The sequence below is a fragment of the Eleutherodactylus coqui genome, chromosome 1 (genome assembly GCF_035609145.1).
Source record: "Eleutherodactylus coqui strain aEleCoq1 chromosome 1, aEleCoq1.hap1, whole genome shotgun sequence".
NCBI lineage: Eukaryota > Metazoa > Chordata > Amphibia > Anura > Eleutherodactylidae > Eleutherodactylus > Eleutherodactylus coqui.
The window spans coordinates 99,647,723-99,658,992 of NC_089837.1; the positions used below are offsets into that span (position 1 = coordinate 99,647,723).

At 39.4% G+C, this 11,270-nt stretch overlaps 1 protein-coding gene across 1 annotated transcript; it reads left to right on the plus strand.

Annotated features, from left to right (window-relative positions):
• Nucleotides 1-909: 909 nt before the first annotated feature.
• On the plus strand, nucleotides 910-8,760 carry LOC136610144 (G-protein coupled receptor 55-like). The gene is made up of 2 exons (XM_066589396.1): nucleotides 910-1,008; nucleotides 6,671-8,760. The coding sequence occupies exons 1-2, from the start codon at nucleotides 936-938 to the stop codon at nucleotides 7,603-7,605; spliced, it is 1,008 nt and encodes a 335-aa protein (XP_066445493.1). The 5' UTR covers nucleotides 910-935; the 3' UTR covers nucleotides 7,606-8,760.
• Nucleotides 8,761-11,270: the final 2,510 nt, after the last annotated feature.

Below are 11,270 nucleotides of genomic sequence, written 5' to 3' on the forward strand. Positions count from 1 at the left end.
TTAGTCTAATGAGTTCCAGATGTGTTCTTTTTCCTGCACATCTACACAGTGTTTCACGCATCTCCTAGCATATATTGTACACGTTTGTGCATCCCCATTGACTTATATAGGAAATTTGGGTGCATAAATATGCAGGAAAATAGAGCATGCTGTGGGTTTTTGTTCACTACCAAAATGCGCAGGAAAAATACGCGCATGTGAACAAACCCATTGAATTCAAATATGTAAATACACAGCGCTCAGGCTTGCACAAATACACATACTTGTGTAAAAAAAATCTATCTTAGACCTGCAAAAAACAGATGTCTTTTTATACATGTGCAACTCCATATTTGGTCTGTGTGTCAGTTTTTCTCTGTATGCCATGCATTTTTCATACTCACAAAAGCATATTTTTTTTTCCGAATATTGTTTAATCTGTGTGCTTTTTTTCTCTCTCCCTATTGACTTGAATGGGCGAGTCTTGTTGATAAAATGGATCCAAATACTGAATGCAATGAGTCTGCGTGAAAAACCTTGGCAGACTGTGTTGCACCAAAGAATGACATGGGGCTGTATGCTGTCCTCATGTAGAACTTTTTTTTTTAAAGGGACTACACATGGATGAAAAAAAGCTAGTGTTCCGGAGGCCTTAATGTTATATAGGACATGTGTAAATATATACATTATACTCATTAAATGCTTTTTATATATGAATGAGGAAACCGATAAAGATGCTATGCAATATTTGCCTCTTTTGAAGGTTCACCATTTCTTTGCTTTCTTCTACAGTAGAGTCACTAACTGGTTCTTGGAAAATCTCGTTTCCACATTCATTTAAGCAAGTCGTCACCACGTAACATCCGTACCCACTTACAAGTTAAGCCCGGTACACATGCAATCAGCACACTTGGCTTTAAGGGGAAGTGGTTATAAAGGGTTAGGTATGGTATAGAATGTCAGAGGTTGGTGACATGCATACAGTACATTATAGATCACCTGCCGACAGGCAGCTTACTTCATTTACAGGTACTTACCTTTACTTTTCATTTCGTATAACATTGGGGATATGATTATTATTCTTAATGTTTAACAAAAATATGACATTTAAAAGAATATTGGGATATATTTTGCATAGAAAGTATGAATAGCTGAGAAAGAGCAGAAGTCATGCTTTTATTGATGTTTCTAGAAATGTAATTACGTTTTTTGTGAATTTTTATATTCTGATCTTTTCCTCTGATTGCTCTTGTGTTTGTGGCTTTCTAGTTCAGCTTTGCATACAATATAGTGTGTGATCATCAGCGTATCGGTGCTTGTAGTTCTGCACCTAACCTGTACGCTTCACATTTGCCACTCACTAGCAATGACTGATAATGTGGCTCTTTTAGGGCAGCTTCACACAATTTATGCGTGTACTTGTATATGCTTTAGCGTTAAGGGATTAAGGAACATTTTGGAATCATTTATACAACCTTCTGATTGAAACTGATTCAAATATGAAAAATATATAAAATGCTGAGTGTTCAATATTTACTATATGAATAAGGAATTTGTTGAACTTTGTATCAATATGCATTAAAGGGCTGTGCGAGGTCAGATATAAGAATAAGCTATTTTTCCACAAATAGCCAAATTTTTGTCCATGGGCTGTGCCTGGAATTGCAACTCAGCGAATGGGCAGAGCATAAATGTGATAAGACAGAGTATGCAATGCCTAAAGTGTCAAGTTAAAGTGTAATTGTACTTGCAAAAAAGTTTTAAAATGTCATAGGAGTATGTCAAAGGTTTTGATTGGTGCAGGTTTGGGTGCTGAGACCGACACTAATCGCTAGAATGGAGCACTTGAAGCACTTAGTTCGACTCAAATAGAAAGTTTGATTTTTAGCTAGCGAGCAGAGACAGTTCTGTGTAGATGTCTTCCGTTATTGAAGTTTGTGGGGCTTTATTAGTCATCTATAGAACTGCACAGTAAGGACTCCGACCCGCTTGTCTTTTTTTCGCTGTGTTTTTTAATGCGATTGTCAATGGGACTTTCTAATGTTAAAAACGCATCGCATGTGCTTTGCGATTTTTGTGTGATGCGTTTTAACATTAGAAAGTCTCATTGACAATCGTGTAAAAAAATGCAGCGATATCGCAGCGTTAGAAAAACGCAGGTGGGTAAGAGTGTTTTTACACCGTGGGAATACGCCTGTGTGATCTCATGCATTGGAATCCAATGCATTAGATCGTAGCGTATATTGGCTGGCCGTGAAAATGGCGGACAATATAATGCTGGATTCACATGGTCGTTGGCGTTTTTATGTTTGCCAATCGGTGAAGTAAAAACGCGTCAACAGGCACACAAATCTAATGTTTGTGTGCCTGTTCAGATGGCTCTGGCCTGCTGCATATATGCCGAAGCCGCAATGCCTTGGCGTATATGCCTCCTGTCTCACCCTTCCGTCTCTTGGCAAAGGGAGGAGGCAGGGACAGAGTAGGAGGTAGTATGCCCAGCTTCTCCCCCGTCACACCCACTTCCATTGCAAACAGCTGGCAAGAGGCCTAGAGGAGCAGGGAAGGGGGCGGAAATACACCCATGTGTATTGATGCATTGTAAACCAATGGATCAGAGGGCCTGGCAGAGATACGCCCGTGTGAATTCAGCCTAAGGCTGTCTTGACACGGGTGTCAATAACGAGATTTATGCATTTGGATACGCACAAGTATAAACCCCATTCTTTTGAATGGGGTCACGCTCATGAGTGATGTTTTCCTGCATCTTGTGATGCAGGAAACAGATCGCAGCATGTTCTATCTTGCTGCATGCTCTTGCATAGCAATGCCCATTGTTTTCAATTAGGCCGGCAGCAGCATTGCACCATGTGGTACGTGCACGCGAGGCGATGCGAGGTCTCCTGTTGAAAACAATGGGAGGAACTCTTCAAATCTTTTTGACATAATAACACCTCGCATCCTCGGGGAATTCACATGGTGGGGAACACGATGGGGCGGGATTCACAGCCCCATATGCGATCGCCCATGTAAAGTAAGCATAAGTCTTGAAATGGTTGAGAATTTTCACATGTTGAGACATAGTGCAGATTATATTCCTTTTATACAACCCTTTTCAAAAATTATTGAATCACCACAATCCTAGGATTATCACTCAGCCGTTTACCTTCTATTAAATACATAAATAACAAATATGAAGTAAAACATATTTTTACATATCACGTAGAAGAGAAACGTAGAATTTGCACTTATAAAAAACATATAGGTACATGTCTAAAAATACCAATTAATCTACAGTTAAAGGGAATGCTTACAGACTGTTGGACTTGGCTAATTAAAAGAAAACATGGCACCAAGAAGATAGCTCTCAATTAAAACAATAGACAAAGTTGGAAAAAAAAGTGTAAGCTTATTGCAAAAGTTATAAACAAAATGGAAAGGCTACAAAAGAAAAAGGTACCTGTAGACCAAGAAAGACGTCCAAGTATCAGGAAAGAAAACTGAAATCAATATGCCTGGAATATAGAAAATGCAGAAAACACATGAAAAACAAATTGGAGGAAACAGAAGTCAAGGCTTGCGACAGAACTCTAAGAAATTGGCTGAATGAAATGAGATTTACATATTGAGGAACAAACAATAACCGACACTAACATCAAAACAGACAAAAACAAGGTAACAGAGGGCTATTGAGAAGCCATCATAGAGTGTAGATGAATGGAGGTGATATTCAGTGATGAACTCGAGTCTACGTTGGCCGAGGAGATGATGCTGGAACTTTGGTCATGTGATGTTTTAATGAAACACATAAAGTTGATGACATGAAGAAAACATTTACTTTCCCCCACTCTTTAGTGATATGGAGTTGCATGTCCAGTACCAGATGGGATGGCAATCAGTACCTTAACAGTGAATGTACAGCTGTACATTGACATTTTAGTCATGTTTGTCATCCCATTGTTTGCTCATAAGGTACTCACTTTTCAGGATCATAGGTCAAAGAATGTTAAAACTTTTCTTCGGGAAAGACATATCAATCCAACGACAAGGCCAATTCAACTGAAAATGTATGATATTAGTGTAATTGGAAAAATTGGTCCATGAAACGGCTCTATCCTGTAAAGCTGATCTGCCAACAGCTCTTTGACAGATCAGAATTTGGAACAAGGTTTATGCAGATTAGTGAAATCCATGCCTCCGAGAATTCAGGCCATCGTGAAGGTATGGAGAGAGGTAATAAAGTAATCATTGGGATCTTTTAGTGGATGTTTTATAATTTTTTTCACTACTTGGTCTAGAAAACAAATGTAATATAAGAAAGCCTACGGCTTTTTCTTTCACAACACTTTGCCTGACCCTAGGTGGATGATTTTGGTGTCATTAGATTAGTAACATCCTCATCATCGCCATAAAATCCTATAATTTGTGGTTGATACCTCGAGTGATCTGTGAGAGCAGCTCAAAGTTGCAATGTTAAGTCTATGGGCGTGCAGTGCTAGGGAGTGAAGTGTTGCCAAGCAAGAGGAGAGAGGGAGGCTAGTTTTACACAGGGCGAGGATGAAATCACACTGTCCACCATGTGAAAATAGCCTTGCATCCCTATGGGGAATCCCTTCTGCCAGCCATGGCTGAAAGGATTTGCCCAGCCACAGTTGAAGGGATCCCCCAGCCGCTGCTGAAGGATTTCCCCAGATGTTGCTGAAGGGATTTCCGATAGAGAGAGAGAGAAAGAAAAAGTGAGAGAAAAGTGGCAAGAGAGTGAAGGAAGCAGTGAGGGAGTGAAGCAGCGAAAGAGAGAGAAAGAGAAGTAGCGAGAAGGAGAGATACCTGCCCCAAATACAAAATGACACTCCGGATAATCACCTAACTAAGCAGATTTAAAAGTTCACAACAACCATTTTTCCATGAACAGTTTTAACAGCTCAGCACAACTATGATAACAAGTGCTTTCTCCACTTTTAATGACTCTTGTTTTGATTGTATTCGAATGTTTCAAGAAACCATGTTCATCCCCTAACTAAATGTTGTTTTGTACCATGCTATGACTAAGAAAGCATCCACCATTTAAAACTAATACATTTTCTGGGGACTTTATCTTTATTTTTTAACCTCTACACTACTGAGCCGTTTACAGTTTTTTATTTTTGTTTTTTTCTTCTCAATTTCAAAAAATCAAAAATTCTTTTATATGTATAATTTTACCATTTAGGTCTCTGTCACAAGGGCGTTTTTACGTGCGCTTATTCGCGCGTAAAAAATTTTGCACTGCATGTGTTAAAAAACACATGACCACCAAAGATAGAACGTATGGGTGGCAATAGACGTGGTCACGCTTTTTTTTTACGCAAAAAAAACCTTTTTTACGCTGCATAAACACGTGTAAAAACGTCCATGTGACTAAGCCCTTAATGTGCCATGTAATAGACTAAAACATTTTTTTAAAGAAATTTCCAAGGTTATTCTTTTTCAATCACTAAAAGATTATTTTGGGGGAAAAAATGCAATTTCACTTTTTTTTTTTAGATGTTCTTGTTTTTACAGCATAACATGTTAACTGTATCCTGTGGGTCAGTATGATTATTTTAGGGGTACATACAACTTTTTGGTAACTTTTTATAAAAATTTTTCATGAAGATGGGGTGAAATGCTTTTTTAAACCTTTAATATTTTTAATAGTAATTAAAAAAAACTTACTTTAACTTAATTTTATGTTTTTTAGACCTCATAGGGGACTTGAATTAGTGATCATCTGAATGCATGTACAATATACTGCAACACTTCAGTATTGTAGTATATTGTATTTCTGCAGGCAATCAATTAAGACGTGCCACAAGAGGCACAGCTGACAGAGTGAACCCTCTAACTTGGTCACACCAATTACATGCTGCTGTCAAAATTGACAGTGGCATCTAAATGTTTAACAACACTGATCTGCTGCTAACTAGTTGTCTCCAATCGCAGCTGCTGCAGCCTGGTGTCAGCTGTCAAAGGCAACTGATACCTGCTGCATATAGAGTGACTTGACTCCTGAGTCCACTCCATACACCCCCACCACCAGAGGGCATACATGCTCACTTTTTTGTGTTAAGCGGCTATTGTTTTTCACTCAATAAAAGGATTATTTTTTTAACCCACAGTTAAGTACTAGATTCTTTTCTCTCTGCACTATTGCAGTTCTATTTCCCGTATTCTTCTAGATTGTACCTGAGCAGGGCAGGGTGAGTGCTGAGACTCAGAAACCATGAATCAATGAGCCATTCTTGTCAAGTGAATGATTTGCTGGAATACTTTCTGAAACTGATATCTGTGGATGGATGCCATGATGAAGGCCAAAGGAGAGCCAACAAGGAATAAAGTGGCCATTCATTACATATATCACATTGCTGCTATCACTTTGATTGAGACTGGCAAGTGCTTGTGTTTTTGTGTGTAAGTGTGCCTGTCTATATGTAAAGTGTGCTTGTTCTCAGTAAGAGAAACCAAGTAATCTTGTAGATATGATACCTTATAATGTCAAACAAAAATACATGATGTTATAACGAGCTTTCAAACCTACGCAGGGTTCTTTTTCAGGCATAATGTATGCACATATCTTTTCAGTCAATTGCTACATCCGTAACATGAACTTTTAGACTTGTTTGCAAACCGTGTTGACTTAATTATTCTTAATCACATCTATGTTGTCTTCAAACAGAAATGAACGGGAGCCTGAATAACTGTCTATTTGTAAACGTAACTTCAATAATGGATGTCGTACAATTTGCCATCTACATCCCGACGATTATTATAGGATTCATCCTGAACACATTTGCCCTGTGGATATTCTGTTTCTCCATCAAAAAACACACAGAATCCTCAATATACCTACTGAATTTGGCACTATTAGATTTTTGCCTGGTTCTGTCCTTACCATTCAGACTTCACTTTTCACAGTCTAATATCATTGTAAGTCGCCAGATGTGCAGCTTTTTAGAGTCCCTCTACTTTACTAATATGTATGGAAGTATCTACACAATCATGTTCATCAGTGTGGACAGATATATCGCCATTAAACACCCTTTCCTATCCAAGCTGCTGCGTTCACCCAGAAAAACCTTCTTCGTATGCTTTTTTATCTGGGTCTTCGTATGGACCGTGGCTCTTTGCACGTTCAACTTTCAAAATGACTTAAGACACAGCCGCTGTTTTCACAATATGTCAGGCGATATCTGGAGTACCCACATAATTGTACCTCTACAGATTTTCGGATTTCTGATCCCTATGACAGTCATGCTATACTGCTCCATCCACATCATCAAAACTCTGTTGGTTCCAGTATCATCATCGGTACAGTTTGAAGTATCAAAGGTCAATGTCATACGCATCATTATCTCTAACTTGGTTGTGTTTTTGCTTTCCTTCTCTCTCAGCCATATCGGCATTTTTCTCCAGTTCTTGGTCAGAAAACAGGTCATCTCAAACTGTTTGGTAAAGAAACACATTAGTCTTTTTGTGCAAGTGGCTCTATGCATTGCTAACATTAACTGCTGTCTTGATGCTGTTACCTATTATTATATGAGGAAAGAATTTCGAAACAAATTGGTCCCGATGCATTCCCAGATGTCCAAATCCATCAATGCAATAACCTGACATGAGAAAACAATTTGCGTAATATAGTAAGTGAAGTCTATCTTCCATAACCTGGAAAATCACAGTCTAAAAAGTTTAACGGTATGTTCACACGGCAAAATTTTTGCATATCTCAGCTACGAATTTCTGTCGCAGCTATTAGAGCTGTGGAAATATCCATGTCGATTCCTCTGTGTGAATATACCCTATAGGGACAAATCGCATGTATTTTTCTAAATATGTAAGCATCTAATTTACCTTTTAGTGTGAGCCTTCGGTTTTGGGACAAAATTCTATCCTCGGACGAGAGGGTTTGAGTATATCACTTGCAGTTGTTCTTCTTTGCTGGGGTTCCAGGCCCCGTTTTGGGGTGTCCAAGATGACTGCAGCAACTTTCTACCTTCCTAATGCACACTGTGCACTACTCTCTCATTTGCAGGTATAATGCATTGGTAGTCTAACACTACCAATGCACTGTGGGAATTAGGTACTCTGAAGATTGCATTGTTCCTCTTGGAGGGCCAAAAATTGGACTTGGAACCAACATATCAAAGGGATGGCAGACAAGAACAACTGCAGGTAATGTACCCCCTCCCGTTCTGGTCAGGGGCAGGGTTTTGTTCCCAAACTGGAGGGTTGCTTTAAATGTATAAAACTGCACAATCAGTGGTGTAAAATAATCTTTCACTCCATGCAGTATATTCCCTCTCTATGGACACCATGACCCAGTAAATAGGTGTAAGAGACAATTGTACAGACTTTGTTTTGGGCCCTCCACCACTATGTGGTGTATGTACCTTGGAATAGAAACAATGCATTCAGTCTTGCTCCGCCCTGTCAAAATTCATAACTGCTACTAGATGGTTAGATGTTCAACTATGATATGATTCTTACTCAAGTTATTCCCCCACCATTTGGTGAAATCACCAACAAGACACTTGAAACATAGTTGCTAAAGGTGATGTGCACTTTTAAAATCAATTTGTGCAAATGCATAAACCATTACTTTATATAGTCAGGATAACCCTATACTGTATATAAGGGCAGGCTGTGTAGTATATTATTATATTTATATAAGAGTGTGTGAAAGGTATATAGCACCTTTTCTTGATTTTTCTGCACACTTTATTTATAACTTAATGATTTTTTTTTCACCAAGGACTTGGAATAAAATTAATTTCTCTGATCTTTCCTTCTTTTGTCATTTTAGTTGTTTAATAAAGGCTAATTTAATCTAATTTCTAAAGGAGGTATTCCACATCCCAACTGTTGATGTCTTATCCTCAGGATACATCACCAGTAGTTGATTGGAGGGAGTCCGTCATCTGGGATCCTGGCTAAATAGCTGTTTGCTGGGCTGCTCTTTCAATGTACAGAGCCAATGTGTTATGAGGAACAGCAAAAAATGAAGGAGTTTTCCAGCACTCAAAACAAGTATAAAGCTTAACCTTTATTCCATGATATTCAAAAGCAATGCAGGAGCAATGGATAAAAAAAATGAACGCTCTTACATGTTTTGAGCCTGATTAGCTAAGCTCTTTCTCAAAGTTGAGGTGTTCAGACTCGAAACGCGTAAGCTGGATTTAGTTTTTTATCTTTTGCTCCAGCATTGCTTTTTAAAACAATGGAATAAAGGTTATGTTTTATGTAAGTTTTGGGTGCTGGACTTCTTCATTTTTTTGCTGTGGCTTATCTGTGACAGGAACAGGCACTACCATCCTTGCAATGTTCATGTTATTGAAATTTATGTTGGTGAGCTTGGGTAAAGCTAGCTTTGTGTTACAAAAAACACACAACTCCAATCTGTTTGTAGTGGCCCAGCTTGGTATTGCAGGCATAGTTCACATTAACTTCAAAAACACATGCACATCAATGCCAGGACCCAAAGTTTCACATCACAACATTTCCCAGATCATCACACTGCCTCGACATTCTGGTGTAATCCCTTCCCAGGTAAGTGACACACCTGCACTTGGCTGTCCATATGAAGTAAAAGAAAATATGCTTCCTCATACCAAGCCACATTTTTCCATTGCTCCATAGTCCAGTTCTGCTACTCAAATGCCCACTGTGGGAGTTTTGAGCAGGGGTCAGCATGGACACTATGGCCGCTCTGTGGCTATGTAGCCCCATGCATAGCAAGCTGTGATGTCCTGGGTGTTATGACATCTTTCTATCATAGCCAGCAGTAACAGCAAATTGGTCTACTGTAACTCACCTGATGGATTGACCAGATGGGCTGGCCCTGGTCCCCATGCATATCAGTGAACCTTCATTTGCTGGACTACTTTTGGTAGGTAGTCACCACTGTATACCTGGAACACCCCACATAACTTGCGATTTTGGAGATGCTCTGACACAGCCATATAGCCTTCACAATTTGCCTTTTGTCATTTTGACTGCTTCCAACACATCACTTGCAAGAACTGACTGTTCACTTGCTATCTAATATATTCCACTGTTTGACTAGTGTTATTGTCACATGATAACTAATATTACTCACTTAACTTGTCAGTATTTTTAACGTTATGGCTGATCAAGGTACACTGGGCAATATGGACTGGCAAATCTGCCAAATATGTGACTCGGGAAAACTGTTGAATCAGCTAAAAAGTTTCACTCATCAAGACTGGCATAATATTGCTAGTAACATTTTTCATGTTTTATCCTCTTATTAATTTGTTGTGCAACAAGATACTGGTAACATTTGCATGAATTACACAATGCAATGTATTCGTATTGGCTGCTACTGTGGCGTGAAAGCTTTATGCCACCCTAGCCATAGAGTAAAGCTGAGGTACCGTGTCATGTGGCACTGACTCATCTCTACCCCCACTCTTCCGCTTTCACATCCTGGGTGTTTTACTGTAAGAAACGGATTGATTCACATCAATATATAGAAGTGTGAAATAAACTGATTTACAAGATTATCACACAACACTGCTGACGAAAATGCAGAAAAAATCCCTATGTTAGGGCGCCCACCCACTGGCGTTTTTTTTTCCCTGCGAAATTCGCAGCATTTTTTTTCTGCAGGGGTCTATGGGACTTGTAATGTTAAAATCGCGATCGCGCAAAATCGCAATTTACCGCGATGCTGCGAATTTCGCAGGGGAAAAAAAACGCCAGTGGGTGGGCGCCCTTAAGGTATATTTAGAAGGGGCAGATTTCCATTCGAAAAATACATTAACAGCAAAGTGGATGGGATTTTCAGAAATCTTATTCACATATTGCATTAAAAATCTGTAGTGCGAATTGACCTGCAGATTTGCAGCAGCAAATCCACAAGCAGATCTGTAACTAAATAGTACAGATTTGCTGCAGAAAAGCCAGAGGGATTTATTTTTGCCAATCTACAATAGAGATGAGCGAACGTACTCGTCCGAGTATTAGCGTGTTCGAGATGCTCGTTACTAGAGGCGAGTACCACGCGATGTTCGAGTTACTTTCACTTTCATCTCTGAGACGTTAGCGCGCTTTTCTGGCCAATAGAAAGACAGGGAAGGCATTACAACTTCCCCCTGCGACGTTCAAGCCCTATACCACCCCCCTGCAGTGAGTGGCTGGCGAGATCAGGTGTCACCCGAGTATATAAATCAGCCCCTCCCGCGGCTCGCCACAGATGCATTCTGACAGAGATCAGGGAAAGTGCTGCTGGTGCCGGAGCTGCTATAGGGAGAGCGTTA

Coding starts and splice junctions, on each gene's coding strand:
- LOC136610144 (XM_066589396.1), top strand. CDS start 936: ATGTCAGAGGTTGGTGACATGCATACAGTACATTATAGATCACCTGCC. Junction 1,009..6,670: donor GCAGCTTACTTCATTTACAG/GTACTTACCTTT, acceptor GTCTTCAAACAG/AAATGAACGGGAGCCTGAAT.